The sequence below is a fragment of the Clarias gariepinus genome, chromosome 3 (assembly GCF_024256425.1).
Source record: "Clarias gariepinus isolate MV-2021 ecotype Netherlands chromosome 3, CGAR_prim_01v2, whole genome shotgun sequence".
NCBI lineage: Eukaryota > Metazoa > Chordata > Actinopteri > Siluriformes > Clariidae > Clarias > Clarias gariepinus.
The window spans coordinates 44,369,747-44,391,628 of NC_071102.1; the positions used below are offsets into that span (position 1 = coordinate 44,369,747).

General features: G+C 40.2%; 1 protein-coding gene across 1 annotated transcript; it reads left to right on the plus strand.

The window, feature by feature from the left end:
• The first annotated feature begins 774 nt into the window (after positions 1-774).
• LOC128518723 (uncharacterized) lies at positions 775-3,883 on the plus strand. The gene is made up of 5 exons (XM_053491963.1): positions 775-799; positions 923-1,267; positions 1,377-1,475; positions 3,298-3,377; positions 3,576-3,883. Exons 1-5 carry the CDS (start codon positions 775-777, stop codon positions 3,639-3,641), a joined length of 615 nt encoding a protein of 204 aa, XP_053347938.1. The 3' UTR covers positions 3,642-3,883.
• The last annotated feature ends 17,999 nt before the right edge of the window (positions 3,884-21,882 follow it).

Consider the following 21,882-nt stretch of genomic DNA (forward strand, 5'->3'; position numbering starts at 1 on the left):
TAATCCTTGTCACTCCTGAAGAGAACCTCAACATATTCAAATTACTCTACCTCCAGCTCTGCCTTCTGTCTTTTCTTCAGTGCCACTGTCTCTAAACCGTAGAGCATCGCTGGTCTCACCACTGCTTCTACCAACAGCTTTTTATTTTTGCTGATACTTCAGAACGTGCCTGCACCTCTCTAGATTTAGCTCCACCTGTTCCCTGCTCTTGCTACAATGCTCAATGTCATCTGCAAACATCAAGGTCCATGGAGACTCCTGTCTAACCTCATCTGTCATCCTGTCCATCACCAGAACAAACAAGAAGGGGCTCAGAGCAGATCCTTGATGCAGACCCACCTCCACCTTGAACGCTTTCTTTAAATATACGAAAAACACAATGTGACTGGCAGCACCCCCTGACCACCCAGAGCCTGTCTCAACTCCCCGCTGAAAACTACACAACATTCTTTCTTTTTCAACTTCCACCACGTTGTACTCTGCTCTGCCTTTGTCACCTTTGTCACCAACAGGGCCCTATACTGGGAGACTAAACTGAATAGATCTATAATTGTGTATCAAGAAATCAGTTGACTGTATTTTTTTTTCTCGGGATTTTTTTCAAATCTTAGAAGATTTTCTGTGAAATCTTTTCATCAGAAAGAGAAAAAAAACATTGCGGTCAGAGTAAGTTGAACTGCCACTTCCCCCTCAGTCCTGTAGCTCTAAACGTGTTCATGTCTGAAGTTTCCTCACTGACAATTTACAATTTGTGACCAGAGATCAAGTTTCATCATGAAGATCCTCCACATCTACTTCTGTAAGTTTATTTCCTTTAACTAAATCACTGATCATATTTCATAAGTACATTCCTCATTCTTAATCAGCAGTAAATTACAGTCAGTGCTTTTTACAGTCACTGCTTGTTTTTTTTTTTTGTTAGATCTCCTTGTGTGCTGTGGAGCTGCAGAGAGTTTCACAGAGAAGTCGGTAGATTTGGGACAGAATGTGACTCTAAAGTGTGAGGTCTCTGTAAAAAATGTGTACTGGTTCCTGATGAAGCCGTTAGAACCTCCAGTGTTTATATTACGCTCTTACTCAAGTAAATCGCTGACTGCAGAATACAGTAACACATCATTCAGCAAAAGATTCTCACTGCAATACAACAGCACTTTATTAGTACACAATATCAGTACTAATGAATTAGGAGTGTATTATTGTAGTCAAACTCAAAATGCTTCACTTCACAACAGCAGTAGAGGAATCAGACTTTACATCCAGAATCACGGTGAGTTTATTTATTATAGTTAAAGGAAATGTGTGTGTTAAATCAATACTTTATTATAATTTAACTGAGGGTTTAAATTCAAACTCTTTGATCTTTGTCATGTTTGTAGAGAATCAGACAGCTGATAAAGATGATGAGATCAGATTTTGGAGGAAACTATACATTGTATCAGGAATAATAAACTGTGTTGTGATCATTGCAGTCACAGGTGAGTTATATGAGGACTTAAACACTGTAGATATCCTACAGGAAGATAATCAGTGATAGTGTAAAGCAGAGTTACTATTGATCACACTAAAAGTGATTGTTTTCTTTATACCAACATGTCAGAATGTGTTTCGTTCTTCATATAAAGAAGGAATTTATTGACAGTTACTGCTGTTATTAACAGAAAAGTGACACTTTATCCACATCACTGATATTAAGTTTCCTGTACGAAGCCTACAGTAGTGTTGGTACTTTTTCAAAAAATCAGTGCCTGACTGCGGTGTTCTTCACTACAGATAGGGGTTGTAGTATGAATTCATTAAAGTGCATAAGAGAAACAGAACTTTTTAGATAAATTTCACTATTTACAGAAGCATTGTGCACTTTTTATTTTCTCTAATGAGTCTGCAAAAGGCCATCCAAAACTGCAAGGTGAACTGGGTCCCACGGTCAGAGACAATGTCTTTGGGGAGGCCGTTAAGCCTGAATAGTGGATTATCATGAGGTCGGTGGTCTCCTTGGCAGATGGGAGTTTGAGTAGCAGAATGAAAAGCGCGGCTTTAAAGAACCGATCCACCATGTCATGATGCAAGCATAGACATTTGAGGAGGGTAATCCCGTGACACAGTCCAGTGCAATGTCGGACCATGGACGGAATGGGATTGGTAACGATCTGAGGAGGCCCGTCAGAGGTGTGTTGTTTGTTATGCGGTAGAGCAGATCGAAATGCACCCAAGTGCAAATGAATGATCGCAACGTTAGACGGGAGTGCGGTCAGAATGTGGAAGCTTGCTGGACCTTGGTTTCAATATCAAGCTCGGCCACTACAAGCAAACAGGATGTGGGGATGATGGTCTCATTGGCGGTGGAGTTATGAGTGGGCGAAAACTGCCTGAAGAGTGTGCCTGGCTTGAAGTTCTTTAACCCTGGATGATAGGAGAGGATGAAGTTGGACCTGGCAAAGAAAAGTGACACAGAGAGTTTAGCCCATTGGCGCTCTGTAGGTATTACAGGTACTTGTGGTTGGTCCAGCTGTGGCAGAGTCTTTGCAGCACCTGCCAAACATGATGTTGATGATCCTCTAGGTTTTGAGAGAAGATCAAAATATTGTCCAAATAGACAAACATGGATGAATTCAGGAAATCTTTATAGTGTCCCATTGGGGTGTTAAAGGCAGGAGTTAAAAGGTGGTTGCCATTAATGGAAGGGGGTATTGGTTCTTTACTGACTTTCTCGTTCGGGCCCCTATAATCAATGCAAGGATGAAGGGACACATTTTTCTTGCCCACAAAGAAGAAGCCGACTCCACCGGGAAGAGAGAAGGGCGAATGATCCCTGCTGCAAGGGACTCTGAGACGTACTAGTTCATAGCCTCGCATTTCCTGGGTGACAGTGAGTTTAGGTGGCCCTTGGAAGGCATGGTGCCCGGAAGCAGGTCGATGGCACAGTCGTATGGTCAGTGGGGGGGCAGAGAGACGGCACAAGATTTACTGAAAACCTCCATGAGATTGTAGTACTCTGAAGGGACGTGGGTGAGATCCGGTGGTTTCTCCGCAGAGGCAGGACTAAGGCAAGACGTGGAAGCAGGTCATCGAACATTACGGGTTAAAAGCTGTGATCATATTCCTGATCCAGTCAAATTGCGAGTTGTGACGGGTTAACCAGAGCAGGCCTAGGACCTGGATCTCCTTTAGAGGAGATCCTTCATGCCTGGTTGTGGAACATATACAAGACAAGTTAAGCTCTTTGACTTTTAGTTCTCACTGTGTTTCTATATTTCATTAATGATAAAGGCTTATTCAGACTTCATTGTGATGTTTTAGTCTCGATCATAAGCTGCTGTGGGAAAAACAACAAATCTTCAATCTGTGATGTGAAGCTTCAACAAGTCAGTGGATCACTGGTAAAGTCACTGTATAGACACACACACTTTACACTGTGTTAGAGCTTACAGTGTGTCATATGTGTTAGTGTGTACGTTATGTTTTATGTGCTAATTAGTGTGCTTTATGTGTTATACAGTGCAAAGTGTTTTACACTTTAAATATATTTAACAGATAAATCTACACACAGTTCTCATGACTTTTGTGCTCTTTTACAGAGCTGGTGGCCAAAAACACAGAATGAAAGCAGCTACACTGTGGTGGATTTTCACCCTGTGATGTAACAAAAAAAAAATCACACACACACAAATAAGCTGTGCCACACGATTGCGGTCACAGTCTGCACACTAACATGTCTAGCAGATGTCTAAGGTGAACAGTTCCATCTTCAGCTTCACATTCTCAGAGTTTGACCTTCTGCAGTAACGTTCTCACAGTAGTTTTTCACCACATGATCAAACTAAACCTTTCTGTATGTTTCTGATATTTAGCTGCTAATGGTGTAATGTTTCAAAAGGCAAGATGGCTGGAGCTTTAATATCTCTGTAACTGTTTAACACCAGAACATAATGTCATTGTAAATTAAATACATGATACTGTATGAAGTGTGTTTTTTTTTCATACAAAGGTTTAGTTTTAAACCTGTACCTGTCTGTACCAGCAAATCACTGAATATTTATCTATAACAACATAACACAGAGTTTTAGGCTACAGTGAAGTGACTCTTCTAGTTTTTTGGATTGCAGTAATAAAAGATGTTTTAAAAAGAGTGTAAGTCTGTGTTGGTTCACTGGGGGGGGGGATGAAATGTTCATCTCAGGGCTTTAAACTCATCTACTGACATAATGTGCTAACAATGGAAATCTTTATTAACAATTACTAATTATTAACCTTTACACACTTTACTGATTTTTTTGTGCCTGAACCACTTGACATTAGACTAAATGTATTTTGAGTTGATGCTTAAATTGGGTTCAAAACAATCCCTACACTAGGGGGCTAAACTGATTAGATCTTTATTTGTGCATCAAAAAAAAAAAAAATCAGTTTCCCCTTTTTTTTTTTATTATCACACCTAAATGGTCTGGTGGATTGAGGGTTTTTTCAACACATATAAAGAAATGTAAGATCATTTCATCAGGAAGAGAAGAAAACACTGTCGGTCAGAGTGAGTTGAACTGCCACTTCCCCCTCAGTCCTGTAGCTCTAAACGTGTTTATGTATCGTGTTCAATATTCTCTATACCAGGGAACCTAAACTTAATTACTTATGTATTTTTGTGTAACCTCACCTGAAATGCTCGCAGATGTAAAACATTGTGTTTTTACATGTATAAGATGATTTCTGATCTTTTTATCAGGAAGAGAAGAAAACATTGCGGTCAGAGAGAGTTAAATCGCCACTTCCCCCTCAGTCCTATAGCAAGGTGTTCATGTCTGAAGTTTCCTCACTGAAAATTTACAATTTACATTTAGGCATTTGGCAGACGCTCTTATCCAGAGCGACTTACATTTTTTTATCTTATTACACATCTGAGCAGTTGAGGGTTAAGGGCCTTGCTCAAGGGCCCAACAGTGGCAACTTGGTGGTTGTGGGGTTTGAACCTGGGACCTTCCGAACCGTAGTCCAATGCCTTAACCACTGAGCTACCCCTGGCTCAATTTGTGACCAGAGATCAAGTTTCATCATGAAGATCCTCCACATCTACTTCTGTAAGTTTATTTTCTTTAACTAAATCATTGATCATATTTAATAAATACGTTCCTCATTCTTAACGAGCAAAAAATTACAGTCAGTGCTTTTTATTGTTGTTTTGTTGTTAGATCTCCTTGTGTGCTGTGGAGCTGCAGAGAGTTTCACAGAGAAGTCGGTAGATTTGGGACAGAATGTGACTCTAAAGTGTGAGGTGTCTGTAAGAGATGTGTACTGGTTCCTGATGAAGCCGTCAGAACCTCCAGTGTTTATATTATGCTCTTTCGAAAGTAGCATCCACGAGCCAGAATACAGTAATTCAGCCTTCAGCAAGAGATTCTCACTGCAATACAACAGCAGTTTATTTATACACAATATCAGTACTAATGAATTTGGAGTGTATTATTGTATTAAAACTCAAACTACTTTACCTCCCGACATCAGCAGAGGAATCAGACTTTACTTCCAGAATCACTCAGCTGGTGAGTTTATTTATTATAGTTACATTAAATGTGTGTGATAAATCAATACTTCATTATAATTAAACTGAGGGGTTTAAGTTCAAACTCTCTGATCTTTGTCATGTTTACAGATAATCAGACATGTAAGATTAAAGAGCGTCAGAATCAGACAGTAGATATAGATGAGATCAGACTCTGGAGAAATCTCTTCATCACATCAGGAATAATAAACTGTGTTGTGATTGTTGCAGTCACAGGTGAGTTATATGAGGACTTAAACACTGTAGATATCCTACAGGAAGATAATCAGTAATAGTTTGGTGTGTTGAAGAAAAGTTACTATTAATTACACTGAAAGTGATTGTTTTGTTATACCAACATGTCAGAAAGTGTTTTGTTCTTCATACAAGGAAGGTATTCATTAACAAATACTGTTTTTATCAATAGAAAAGCGACACTTCATACACATCACATCACTATGAAGTTTCCTACAAAGCCCAGTGTTGGTACTTTTTCAAACAATCACTGTGTGACTGCAGTGTTCTTCACTACAGATAGTGGTTGTGGTCTTAGTTCATCATCATGTTTAGTATTTATATTAAACACTTAGCAAAATATATTGTGGTCTATTCAATGACAGTACGTGCCCGGCCATTCAACATGTACAATATATGTGGCGCAGTGGTAAAGTGCTCGCCCTATCATCCGGAAATCGCTGGTTCCATTCCAGGGTGATGTTGGAACCTCTCGTAGCCGGAGGTCGAGAGAGCTGATTGGCCGAGCTTTCTCAGAAAGGGAGGGATGAGAGGTACTCCCACATTAATCACACATTACCCACGGTATTGATAAATGTGGGAGAGGTACTTTGAGAGAGAGGTGTCTTTGAGCCCACGCACGCGGAGGGTGCTAGCGCTGTCCTCAGAGTGTGTTACGCCACCCCCAACGGTGGTTCAGGGGATACACGTGATAGTCTTCGGCCCTCCCGACTGAGTGGTAGTAGCCTTAATGTGACGGGGAGGAATTGGACACGACTAAACTAGGGAGAAAATCGGGGGAAAAAATCCAAAAAAATATTGATAAAAAAATAATCTAACATGTACAAGACATGCAAGGCTCTTTTAGTTCTCATTGTCTTTATATGTTTCATTAATAATAAAGGCTTATTCCAACTGCACTGTGATGTTTTAGTCTCGATCATAAGCTGCTGTGGAAAAAACCAAATCTCCAAACTGTAATGTGAAGCTTCAACAAGTCAGTGGATCACAGGTAAAGTCACTGGATACACACACACTTAACACTGTGTTAGAGTATAAAGTATGTTTTATGTGCTAATTATTGTGCTTTACAGTGAGGTCAATAAGTATTTGATCACCCTGTGATTTTGCAAGTTCTCTTACTTAGAAATCATGGAGGGTCTACAATTTTCAGCATAGGTGCATTTCCACTGTGAGAGACAGAATCTAAAAAAAAAAATCCGGAAATCACATTTTTTAAACAATTTATTTGTGAATTACTGTGTCAAATAAGTATTTGATCACTTGCTTATCAGACAGATTTCTGACCCTCAAAGACCTGTTATTGTGCTTTGAAATAATCCATATGCTTCTTACGGAGCCACTCCTTGATTTTCCTGGCTGTGTGCTTTGGGTCATTGTCATGTTGGAAGACTCAGCCACGACCCATCTTTAATGCTCTGACTGAGGGAAGGAGGTTTTTGCCCAATATGTCACAATACATGACCCTGTTCATCCTCTCCTTAATACAGTTCAGTCGTCCTGTCCCCTGTGCAGAAAAACACCCCCAGAGCATGATGCTTCCAGCCCCATGCTTCACTGTAGGTATGGTATTATTGGGATGATACTCATCATTCTTCTTCCTCCAAACACGGTGAATGGAGTTAAGACCAAAAAGTTTTACTTTGGTCTCATCTGACCACAGGACTTTTTCCCATGACTCCTCTGGGTCATCCAGATGGTCCCTGGCAAATTTCAGACGGGCCTGGACATGGGCTGACTTAAGCATTTATGTTCTATGTCCGTATAAACATGAAAAAAAACGCATGCATTCCGATATTTTGAGATCGGTTTCAGGCCTCCTTCAAATGTGGAAATAAATCAGATATAAATCAGGTATGTGCTAACGTGATTGTCGTGTAAACGGACAGATCGAATTTTCTAAGGCATTGCGTTCTGTACGCCACTGTGACTCCTTCGCGGTTTAATGACGTTATTCTCCGGTGGAAGAGCGTGTGGAATTATAACATCGCAGGTGACATTGAAAAGGAAAAGCAACTCTTTTCTCCTCCTCCGTTTTAAAACCATGGTGACGTTTTGCGAACTTTGCATATATCGCAGAGCGTTAAGCATACTTCACCTTCGTCTATCTTGGCTAGTGTGTAGCGCAAGAACCTCCCTTTAAGTATGCGCGATGTTTCAGTTGGCATGGCAAGTGTACACGTGTATCGGATATGAATAATAGTTGAAAGAACGTTTAAACAGACGGTCAAAAAAATCTAATATGGGCAACAAATCAGAATTGGGCATCGAGACCTGCAGTGTAAATGTAGCCATAGACTTTGGCTGATTGTGGGGTGCCCAGGTGTCTTTATGACAAATAATGACCTCAAACAGGTGCTACTAATTTAGTATCATGAGCAGAGTGTAGCTGGACAATTTCAAAGCAAAATAACAGGTCTTTGAGGGTCAGAAATCTGGCTAATAAGCAAGTGATCAAATACTTATTTGACACAGTAATTCACAAATAAGTTGTTAAAAAATCATACAATGTGATTTCCGGATTTTTCTTTTTAGATTCTGTCTCTCACAGTGGAAATGCACCTATGCTAAAAATTGTAGACCCTCCATGATTTCTAAGTGAGAGAACTTGCAAAATCACAGGGTTATCAAATACTTATTGACCCCACTGTATGTGTTATACAGTGCAACATATTTTATACTATAAATGTATTTAAGAGATAAATCTACACACAGTCCTCATGACTTTTGTGCTCTTTTACAGGGCTGGAGGCCAAAAACACAGAATGTAAGCAGCTACACTGTAGTGGAGTTTATTCTGTTTCAGCCTGTAATGTAACACACACACACACACACACACACACACAAATAAATAAGCTGTGCTACATGATTCCGGTTACAGTCAACTAACACGTCTCTCACATGTCTACGGTGAACAGCTCCATCTTCTAAATGGCTCTGCACCTGTCTTACTGTCTTATATTTATCTGAATGGAATAAGACAGTGTGTTGTGTTGTTATAGAGAAATAATCAGTGATGTGACCGTGAAAATTCCTCGTTTCCAACTTGATGACCACATCTGATGGTGCCACTATTTTTGTTAACCATCTCATGATGCATCAGTTATAGCAGGAAGTTGCCCTTTTTGGTCATGAATTTCCATATAGTAAATTACATTGAAAATCCACAAATATTTAAGAATTCATTGTGTCTTTTTTTTTTTATTTTAGATTTACACATTTTGTTTTCAGAGCCTATTTGTTTTGAAACTTGGTATGTTAGTTTAAGGGGATAAAGATCTTGAGTTTGGGTTGGGTCTGTCCCAATAAAAATGCAAGTTTCCTTATGAATGTGAATTTCTTTATGAAATTTAATGAAACTTTGTACGCTAATGAAGCCTAATGAGATATTGATAATGATCACTGTTTGGACTCCTTTAGATCTGTACATTTTGCTTTATTCATCAAAGATTACTAGTATTTTCTGTATGGCTATGAAACTTAAAATGCTAACTAAACCCTACGAGAGCTTCATAATGACCTTTCATGACCTTCACAGAACTCAAGATGGCCACAGTATTTCATCTTTCTCACCTACACCTTTTGCTTTATATCTTTATAGGTGTGTGATATAAAGCAAAAGCTGCATTGATAAGAAACGTGTTATGCTAACCAAGATTAATAGGAGCTTTTATGACCATCACAGAATTCAAGTTGGCTGTCAGTTGGATGTCTTTTCAATTCTACTTGTAATAAGTGCCATGGCCCTACAAAGTAGACTATTTACTATTGAAGATAGCTTGTTTATTTATGATTATGTATATCACTTTGAGTATGAGGATTGTTTTTGTAGATTTTCCATATTAAAAGGTAGTATTGTATGTTTTGCTTTGTAATTATGAAAACATTGTCTCTATTGTTTGTAATAATGTGCATGTCCTTATAAATTGAATATACTGTATGTAAGGCTGAATATTGAGATGTTGAATGAACATTTTTATTGAACACATTTTTGTTGTTTTGGACCCTTAAATAGAGACGTTACCTATAAATCTATAGACCTCCATTGTCAAATGTCACTTAGAAAAGTTTTTACTATTTAATTTTTTTTTCCTCTGAAAATATTGTGGGATTTATAGATAATTGGAGTAGCTTTGAGGGCAAAGCTGGCCTCAAATTTCTTATTATTTCTTCTTCTTCTTATTATTATTATTTCTTATAGTATAGCTTAGTCTCAGAGCAGGTCAAGTTGTAACGATCCGATTAATTATACACTCGAGTTACACTATTAATGAGGTCTAAGGTGATGTTTTAGAACCCCACAAACAAGAAGGACAACAGCCTGTAATGTAACACACACACACACACACACACACACACACACACACACACACACACACAAATAAATAAGTGAGCAATTAGGCAAAACCAAAAGTGTATTTTACAAAAATGAAACAAAAAGGTGCACCAAAACGAACAAAGAAAATAATATTTACAAAATATATACAAATTACAAATCGGTTATTACCCAGAGCCCAGACTTGGGTGCAGACAAATAGGCTTAACCAACCTTCTGCTAGCTGCACACAGTTTACAATTGACATCTCTCACATCTAAAGAGCTTACTGTTCATTAATCTATCATGGATCGGGACTTCAGTAAACTGTGTTTAAGAGAAACTTGGATTAAACAGAACGAGTACATAGTATTAAATGAAGCTAGTCCTCCTGAATACAGCTATTTGAGGGACCTTGCTGCCCAGAAATGAGCGGACATATAAAACAAGCTTTCTCCCAAATTATAGTTTTAATAAATCAAAAAGTGTGTATACTGACTTTAAGAAAACAACATTCAAAAGTTCAAATCAAATAAGCTACACAAAAAGCGAGGTCAACAGAGTCAAAGGTAAATGCAAACTAATAAACTTAGAAGAACTTTATTGAATTAAACAGACTCCAAAGAAAAGGCCTTAAACCTGACAAACCAAACCCTTAACTACTAGATGAGACAATGGGGAAACATGTATAGGGGTGGATCAATCCACACACACACACACACACACACAACAAACCAACTAACAGGGGCAGTTAATTAAGTAATATAAATTAAACAGATATTTAAAAAAAAAATTAGGAAAAAAAATAACCAAAGCCAAAACAATTAAATAAACACTATACAGTATACACTTATATACCAAAAACTAAATATAAAGATTGAGGAGTGAATGTGCTTACATGTGAGTGTGTACAGTACATGCTTGCACATATGTACAATGTGTCATATGTGTTGGTGTGTGCGGTATGTTTTATGTGCCAATTGTGCTTTACAGTGCGAAGTATTTTACAGTATAAACGTATTTAACAGATAAATCTACACACAGTCCTCATGAGTTTTGTGCTCCTTTACAGACCTGGTGGCCAAAAGCACAGAATGAAAGCAGCTACACTGTGGTGAAGTTTATTCTGTTTCATCCTGTGATGTAACACACACACACACACAAATAAGCTGTGCTACATGATTGCGGTTACAGTCTGCACACTAACACGTCTCCCACACGTCGAAGGTAAACAGCTCCATCTTCTGCTTCTGTTGAGAGTGTGCCCTTCTGCAGTACCCTTCACACTGGAGTTTTTCTCCACATGATCAAACTAAGCCTTTCTCTGTGTTTCTGATATTTAGCCACTGATAGTGTAATGTTTTAGAATGGACCGGCTGGAGCTTTACTGTCTGTGAAACTGTTTAACACTAGAACTTAATGTCAAATGCACAATATGAGTTTGTGTTTTTTTTTTTTCAAACCTGCACCTGATACGCAGTGTATCGTACTGTGTATGACTGTGTACGTGACAAATAAAATTAGAATTTTTTAAATTTGACTTATATTCATCTGAATGAAATAAAACAGTGTTGTTATATGGAAATAAATATTACACCTCAATGTGTGGCGGATGGCAGGCCATCACAAGCTACATACATCAGCCTCAGATAACTGGTAGAGAAGGAGACGTCGCAGTTATTTAGAATGAAAATCAGACCATTGTTTAAAAAAAACACTGTAATTTGCTGCCTATTAAAAATGAGAAACATACTTATTAAATATGATCAGTGATTTGGGTTAAGGAAATAAACTTTGAAGTAGATGCATTATAATCCTATAATTAGAGCACTAATTCAGACCTTTCTTATTGAAGAATTCCATCATTAGTACATTCAGTCTGAGTTTACAGAGATTCAATTAATGCTCCGTTATGCCCCCTAGTGGAATAACACAGAATTATACTATTTTTAAAACACTTATTATTGTAGTGCACAAACACCAGGGGTCCGTTCTTCGTACGTCGCTAACTCAGTTAGCTGCATTTGACTGTTGTGGATTTGTCCTGATCTTGGATTGTTTCGTTCTTCGATGCGCTTCTCGCATTTGTTGTCATAGCAACATATCCGTAAGCTTGAACCTGCTCGGGAGCAGCTTTATTTTATGTAAACAGGATTTAGCCTGCGCTCCTGGCGGGTTATGATTGGTTGAAATGGCGAGGTCACATCTGATTGGTTAAAGAGCATGACTGACTCACGTGGAAAAAGAAAAGTATATGCCCCCTGCCATGGACTCTCAGCCCCCCCCCCCCTCCGCCCCCCCCCCCCCCACACACACACACATAATCGCTATCAAATATTATATATGACCATAAATTCATAGGTTTATTGTTATCAAATATGATATTACTATTATAATAAACCCTAGGCACGAGACAGCCGTCAAGACCATTAATACAAATTCTTGTATAATATTTATTTTGTAACATTTATTTTTCAGGGGTTTGTCATAAAAATATGCAAATCAATATTTTTATATATTTAAAATAAATATTTTATAATGATAAATTGGACGAAACTAATTTTATTATAAAATAAACAATATAAAAGTATACATAATATTTTTATTTTTTCATATACGACATATTTATTTTCATATTGCTTATTTTATTTTATTGTCTCATGTAATTTGTAATTTGTAAACCATTAACCTATAAATTTATGTTCTAATATAATATTTGATAGCGATTATGTAGGGGGGGGGCAATCCATGGCAGGGGGGCATTTCAGCACATAACACGTGCTACAAAAAAAAAGTTGAGCCGCTCTTTTTTCATTTCGTCAACCAATCAGAGGGCTTGTGATCAGTGTTTCTACTGTCGATGCATATCGCCTTTTATCGCCTTTCACGGCAAGCGGGAAGAGCTAGTCCGTCGCTCATTTGTCCGGGGACTCCGACTGCCGCGGCTCCGCGAGCACATCAGGTTAGCGGCACCAGCTTCCCTTTCTGAGGCGCTGCGGGAGGCCGAGCACGCTGCCGAACGTGCTGAGCCCATAATGGTGGCACATCACGGTGAAAGAGCCGAGCGACCAGCGAAAGAGCCGCAGCTCAGTGGCGCTCGGTAGGTGAACCTAGCCGGGGACAGGGCTACCCTGCCTTTAACGTCCGCACCGTTACTGGTGGCTACGTGAAGGTACGGGCGTGTCGCATGGTGCGAGTCCAGGTGGGTGGTCAAACTTATTCACACGGGTTCTTTGTGGGGAATGTCAAGGAGGATTGCATTTTGGGGTTGGACATTCTGGAGAGATGGGGTGCGGTGCTGGATTTGGCTAGCGGAACTCTGCGTGGTAACTTAATATATATACTGTATATATTTTTAAAGCCAGCACTCTACATGTTCCTGTTGTTTTTTGCTCAAAGGGAAGACATCATGCCTTCAGCACCATGGACAGCTACTCAGGAGCGGAGCGCCAAAACTTTCAATGGCTGGCAGTTCATGATCACCTACCCTCTCGCAGTCATCTGCTCGCTATAAAAGGCTTGAGTCAAAGCATACGGTGAGTTGGATGCACATGAGCTCAAAATTAATGCCTGTATCCTCTCCCCCTTAAGACTCAGATCGTGTGCGCACATTTTCACCTTTCAAAGAGCTCACGCGGAGCTCTAGAAAAACAAAATAAAAAGAGCACTTTATTTAGCATAACAGTGTCTTTTGGCACCTGTGTTTTTCTGTCCTGATTTGATCCTGCGACAATAGGCACGCACACACACATCTTTCCCCTCAGTCTTACAGGCTCACATATATGTTTACCTTATTCATTTTTACATGCACACACCTTTCCCACAATCTTACAAACACACACACACACACACATACAGTGCCTTCCCCTCAGTCTTCTTACACGTTGACATACTTATGTCTCCCTCCCTCAGTCCTATACAGTAGATGTTTTGAAGTTTTTCATACGCACATTCAATTCTATAAAATTTTATTTGTATACAGTAGCGCCTTTATCTATTGATATGGTCGCAAAGTAGCTTTACACATTCAAAGGAATTATTTAAGTTTGTATGAAATGTAAATGTGTATAAAATCACAAAATGATAAGATTGTCCCTGATGAGCAGGCCGAGGACGACATCAACAGTGGCAAGGAAAAACTCCCTGAGATGGCAATAGGAAGAAACCTTAAGAGAAACCAGACTCAACAGGGAACCCATCCTTCGGGTGGGATGGATAGCAGAAATTGATCTGCAGTCATACTGTGTAAGACTGGAAGTTCAGTATAACAAGAGATGTGTTTAAGTTAATATGGAGTCCAGTTCGTTATTGGAGGCTCAGGTAGATCGACTGCAGTCCTCAGTGAACAGCTGTCGGCATCAGCCGAGGCCAACCAACTAATGCAGCGTCATATTTATTTTCATTGAGCTGCACTATTTTTTTTATTTAGATTGATGATGGGAGAGTCAGACTGCTCCAAGTCTTCTCTAGCACATCCCAAAAACTTTCAATCCAGTTAATGTCAGGGAACTGAGGAGGCCAAAAAACAAATCCACTGATGGGATACACTGTAAAAAGTCCAACTAGATATATGTTGAATAAATGAATACTGTATAGTTGGCCCAAAATCTTTAGTTGAGACAACAGGGAACACTGTGTTCTTAAAAACTTTGGAGACACAGACTGAAAAAATGTAAAACTTTACTTTCATTAAGATGCAACTGTGGATTTTATAGGATGTTTGCTCAGGTCTGTGCTCTGAACATTAAATTTCAAAAGGACTGGACGTACACCTATGAAGCCATTCAAACAATTAATATTGGACTTTGAGAGTCTTTTTTTTTTCTTTGCTAGGTTTTAAAAATGCTTATGATGCTGTAATCTAAAAGAATCAGTAAGATAATGATAAACATCAGGTGTTCTGCAGGTATTTTATTGACATTTAAACAAAATAGAACCTGTATTCTCCTGTTTTATGCAGATCACTGTTGTAACTTTGATTCGTTTTGGATGAATAAAGTTTAAATAAAGTAATGTTTGTGTGTTTTGATCGTCAGAGTATTGTTAGGCCAACCTGTTTTTATAGAAAAACAATCATTTAACAAACTATATCAATGGGAAACAACTTATCTTTTTGAGATGAAAACTTGGGCTAAGTCAACACTGCAGAAATATAATTAATTGAGTGCAGAACCAATAGTATTTGAGCTGATTTAAATTACAAGTTGAGTCAACTTAAGATTTTAAACTGGGCACACGTTGTGTCAACTAAACGGCAATATATTTTGTTTGGCCAGCAAATTTCTCTAGAAGTTGAGTATACTTAAAAAAGCTGTGCATCCTGTTACTGAACATTTTTACGTTGAGGTTGCCTGTTTTTTGTTGTGTACCTTACTTATTAATTTTAGACCTGAGGGAACGGAAGCAACCCCATATCATAACACTGCCTCCAGAGGCTTATAGAGTGGACATGCATGATGGGTGCATTGCTTTATGTGTTTCCCTTCTTACCCTGAATGCGCTCATCACTCTGGAATAGACTCAATCTGGACTCATCAGACCACAGGACTTTTTTTCTATATATTGTGGCGTGGGCGGGGCCGTGGCTGACGACCAGCATGCCTTGCGGGGATGTCGGTGTGTTCACCGTGTTGGGGAAGGGTGTTTGGGTTAGTGGCTTCGGCCCTGTTTGTGTGTGGTGTGTGTGCGACGTGTGTGTGACGTGTGAAATGTGCTCCGGTTCATGCTTAGGCTTAGTAGCAAGTAAGCTCACTCGTCTCTCCAACATCCTTCTTTCGGGGAAGAATGCACCTCGGGATTACCGCTGCAACGTTTTCAGGCCTGAGGGACAGCGTACACCAGCAGCCGCTAAACTAGCACCGGGGGGACGTTTGGGAAGCTGCGCTGGGCTTTACGTCGACTGTGTGCTGGACGGCGTCTTACTGCGGGCGCTCGTGGACACCGACTCCACTGTTTCGCTGCTGCGCTCTGGATTACTGGGGCAAAGCAAGAGTGTTTGCAGATGGCCTTATCCAGCCTTCAACATCTGCACCGTTGCTGGAGGCTACGTAAAGGTAACGCGTGGTCGGTACTGCGAGCGAGTGGAGTGCCGTGGCGACGTAGAACCCTCGACGCCGAACATTCTCCCCGTGCAGTCCTCCAGGCTCTCTGGCGTTGATCAGCTGTCCGAGCCAGCGTGCAGCCGAGTTACTTCATCACCCAGAGCGGAAAAAGCAGTCGCTTCGCCTGTGTCACAGCTGGACCGTGATTTGCTCATCGGCAAGCAGACGGGCCCCACCCAGCGCTCGCGGGCACCGCTGCAAGACTTTCGGGTAGGGGCACCTATGGGGCGTATGGGCATGGACACTCACAGCCAGGGGCGAGATTTTGCTGCTGGAGAGCAGGTTTGGGTGTGTTCCTCCGGAAGGAGGAAAGGCCTCACGGACAAGCTTATGTCCCACTGGGTGGGCCCCTGTACAGTAATTGCTCGGCTCTCCGATGTTATCTACCGGGTGCGGTTGGCGGGGCGGGCACGAGTTGTGCTCCCCTGGGACAGTCTTGCGCCCTACCAGCCGCACGCCGACGAAACATCGAACTCTGTGGAGGCCGGACCGCCTCAGGACAATGTTCGCAATCATCCCCCACCCGCCAAAAGACTCCGGCCGACCGCCTCCACGCCTCCGAAACGAAGTTCGTCATGGTGACCCAGGGCGGTCACAGCTCGGGTGGGGGCAGTGTGGCGTGGGCGGGGCCGTGGCTGACGACCAGCATGCCTTGCGGGGATGTCGGTGTGTTCACCGTGTTGGGGAAGGGTGTTTGGGTTAGTGGCTTTGGCCCTGTTTGTGTGTGGTGTGTGTGTGACGTGTAAAATGTGCTCCGGTTCATGCTTAGGCTGAATTGGAGGTATAGGCTTTGTGTGAATGTGCTGCTTATGCTTTTGTGTGACTGTGTGTACAAAATAAAGTACTCCCAGCCATTGCATTGGGTAGCAAGTAAGCTCACTCGTCTCTCCAACATCCTTTCAGGCGGTAAAATGCTACAATATAATCCCCTGCTACACTGATGAACTTATCGCTGAATTTCACTAGTGCTTGGATATCATCAAGGTAGAAAGAATCTTAGTTTGTTAGAGCCATGATTAGACTGTACAGGGGATGTGGCAATAACTCCCAGCCGAGTTTCTGTAACATGCAAGTGTTGTAGGTGAAATATTGTGTTTAGTTCCCACAGACACACTGTGAAAAAAAGTCCTAATTTACAAAAAATAACTTTTTTTTTCTTCACATTTTAAAATATTATTAATAAAATATTATATATTAATGTTTTTATAAATTACGTATAACTTTATGTAAAATGACAATAATAAATTGTAATTAAATATGAAACTCATTAGATAAAGATTAATGTCCATACTAAACATTTTAAGTTTTTAAGTTTTTAAAGTTATTTTAAGGTAAATCACTCTCACATCCTCTGTACCACTTTATCCTGTATTCAGGGTCACAGGGACCTGGAGCCTATCCTAGGAGGCTTAGGGCACAAGGCAGGGCACACTCTGGACAGGGTGCCAATTCATCACAGGGCACACACACACTACAGGCAATTTGGAAACGCCAATTAGCCTAACCTATATATCTTTAGACTGTGGAAGGAAACCCACCAAGCACAGGGGGAAGATGCAAACTCCATGCACACAAATCAAGCCTGGCCGGGGACCTAACCCGGACCCTGGAGGTGGAAGGAGACATTGCTAACCACTACACTACCGTGCAGAGGTGTTTGAAGTACAAATACTTCAGAAATTTTGGGTATCTATACTTTACAGGAGTAATTGTTTTTCAGCCGACTTTTTACTTCTACTCCTTACATTTTCACGCAATTATCTGTACTTTCTACTCCTTACATTAAAAAAAAAAGCCTCGTTACTCCTATTTTATTTCAGCTTGTCATTCAAAAAACAACCAAAAAAAGACATCTGGATAAATCGCGCCATCCGGATGGAGCGAATTTGATTGTGGTTGTATGAGAAGTATAAACATACCATTCCGACACCCTATTGGTTGGTACGCGATCCATCGCACCTGCACATGACGTCACGTCACACACTCCAGCAAGGACGTTTGAATAAAATAGCATTTTTGGTTGTAATAAGTAGACGAAGATGTCCGTGATAGAGACTTTGAGCGAAATTTCACAACCAAGCACCAGCGAGGAAGGTAACAGCACCAGGAAGGAAACAGGAATGATTTTATATATATATATATATATATTATGGATTTACCAAATTCCTTTGGGGTTAAACAAAATATAAATTGAGCAACCACCGCTGTAATCATACGCTAGATTCAATTATATTCCATGGTATAGATGTCTCTAATATAGAGATTTTACCTCAAAGTGATGATATCAAAGATCATCACCTCCTGATATATACTCTACCCATAGAACAGATTAGCTGTGTCTCCCCATGTAACCTTGAGCGAAAATGGAGGAAAACTAAATTAGAAGTTTTTCGAATTGCATATAAAGACAGTATGTACAGCTATAGACAGGCTCTAAAAACTGCTAGGACAGAGCATCTTAACCAACTGATAGCAAGAAACCAAAACAATCACAAGTTCTTATTTAGTACAGTGGCTCGCCTAACAAAACCTAAGATGCCCACAGAGAGTATCCCATCACAATTTAGAAGGGAAGACTTTATGGACTTCTTTAATGAAAAGATTGATAGTATCAGGAAGAAAATAACGGAGGTTCAACCTCTTATAGTATCTCATGATACAGTTCAGCCTAAAGGTTCACATTTAGATTTTAAGTGCTTTACAGGTATAGGACAGGAAGAGCTGTACAAACTTATCAGCTCAGCTAAACCAACAACTTGCCTGTTAGACCCAATCCCAGCCAGATTTTTAAAATAAGTGATGCTAACGGTTGGAGAGCCACTTCTAAACATTATTAATTCCTCATTATATCTAGGTCACGTCCCTAAACCTTTCAAGTTGGCAGTTATTAAGCCGCTTCTTAAAAAATCTAATTTGGACGCGAATGAAATAAGAAATTACAGACCAATTTCAAACCTTCCATTTAAATAAAAAATATTAGAAAAAGTAGTATCAGCTCAAATATGCACATTCTTGCAGGAAAACAACATCCTAGAAAAATTTCAGTCAGGTTTCAGGCCCCATCATAGTACAGAAACTGCACTAGTTAAGATTTGTTTTTAGCTTCGGACCAAGGCTGCATCTCAATACTAGTCTTACTTGATCTTTTTGCTGCATTCGACACTATAGATCATAATATTCTCATAGATCTCTTACAAAATCATATAGGTTTGATTTAGGGTCAGGCATTAAAACGGTTTAGATCATACCTGTCTGATCGGTACCATTTTGTAGATCTAAATGGAGAACCCTCTGGTGTAATGCTAGTGAAATATGGGGTCCCACAAGGGTCAGTTTTAGGACCTCTGCTGTTCTCAATATACATGCTTCCCTTGGCCAACATCATTGGAAGACATGGGATTAGTTTCCATTGTTATGCTGATGATACCCAATTATGTATCCCAACCAGATATATAAAACCAGACGAAATACATAAGTTGTCTAGATTAACTAAGTGTGTCCAGGACACAAAAGATTGGATGACCAATGACTTTCTTTTACTGAACTCAGACAAGACAGAGATATTACTCATTGGCCCAAAAACCAGCACAAAACAGTTTTCACAATTTAGCCTGCGTTTAGAAGGATGTACTGTTACTACTAGCTCAACAGTAAAAGACCTGGGCGTTATATTAGACAGTAACTTGTCCTTTGAAAATCATATTTCCAATATCACTAAAACAGCCTTTTTTCATCTTAGAAATATTGCCAAACTTAGGAGCATCTTATCCGTATCTGATGCAGAAAAGCTATGCATTCATGACCTCAAGACTGGACTATTGTAATGCATTACTAGGTGGTTGTCCTGCATTCTCAATAAACAAGCTTCAGTTGGTCCAAAATGCAGCTGCCAGGGTTCTCACTAGATCCAATTCAATTCAATTTTATTTATATAGCGCTTTTAACAATGGTCATTGTCTCAAAGCAGACAGTCATACCTAACCACTCTTCTGGGACGCTACAATCCACCACGCTCCTTAAGATCACAAAACTCCGGACTTCTGGTAATTCCCAGAATTTTAAAATCTACAAAAGGGGGTAGGGCTTTTCATATTTAGCTCCAAAGCTTTGGAATAGCCTTCCAGACAGTGTTCGGGGCTCAGACACAATGTTTCCCAGTTTAAAAGTAGACTCAAGATGCATCTTTTTAATCTGAGTGTACACTTGAGTGTATAAATTTACTTTTATACACTCAACAAAAACATAAACGCAACACCTTTGTTTCTGCTCCGATTTTTCATGAGATGGACTTAAAGATCTAAAATTCATTTCAGATACACAATATTACCATTTCTCTCAAACATTGTTTACAAATCAGTCTAAATGTGTGATAGTGAGCACTTCTGCTTTGCTGAGATAATCCATCCCACCTCACAGGTGTGCCACATCAAGATGCTGATCTGACATCATAAATAGTGCACAGGTGTACCCACAATAAAAGGCCACCCTTCTGTTGGCAGAGGCTTTTTGTACAGAACGGTATATCTAAAAAGCTCAACATTTCAAACAAACAATAACATGACAAAATTTTACAGATTTTGCAAAATGCCAAGAACTATGCTTACCTTCCAACATGGTGCAAAGCTAATATTTAAAAAAAGAACATGGCATCCTACCCAAAAACACTTAAACACAAAAAGCTATAAACACATAACTAGGGCTGCGTATTTTTATAAGGTGATATCAAGTGGAATAGTAACACATACAGTAGTCATTGATTCTAGTTACAGTCCCTTACATTAACAATCCAAAATGAAAAGCACCGACTATATTTTAAGATAAGATCAGATAAACCTTTATTAGTCCCACAAGTGGGAAATTAGTTTTGCCATGGCGGAAAGTGGACAGTACGAAGTTAAAAATTAAGAAACAACAGGATAAAGTAGAATAAAATAGAAAACAAAGTAGAATACTAACAGTATAAAATGTACACTATACAATCTGGAAATAGAATATGGACATCTGTTGTAGTAAAATATTTACATAAATATATTGTAGCGTTTTTCACCGCCACGCAGGAACTTGGAGAGACGAGTGAGCTTCTTTGTTGCCCAATGCAAATGGCTGGGAGTAATTTATTTCTTCTTAACACGTAAACACAGAACCACCACATCCAACCTCCATAAAACACACATCTAACCACACACACACCTCCGGCCGAAGCCACTAACTTAAACACCTTTTCCCAACAGGGTGAACACAAAACAATCCCTCCCGCAAAGCATGATGGTAGCCCATCAAAACCCCGCCCACGCCACACTGCCCCCACCCGAGCTGTGACCGTCCCCGGTCATCATGGCGAACTCAGTCTAGGAGGCGTGCCGGTGGTCGACGCTGGCGTTGTGAATGCCAGAGTCTCTTCGCAGAGGAAGGAGGGTTGCAACCGTCCTCCTGAGGCGGCCCGGCCTCCACAGAGTTCGACATCTCGCTGGCGTTGGGCTGATAGGGAGCGAGACGGTCCCGGTGGAGCACGACCACTCGCGACCGCCCCGTCAACCGCACCCGGTAGACTACGTCAGAGAGCTGGGCCAGTACCGTGCAGGGCCCCACCCAGTGAGACATAAGCTTAGGGGAAAGCCCCCTTTTCCTTCCAGGGGAATACACCCAAACCTGCTCCCCAGTAGCAAAGTCTCGTCCCCGGC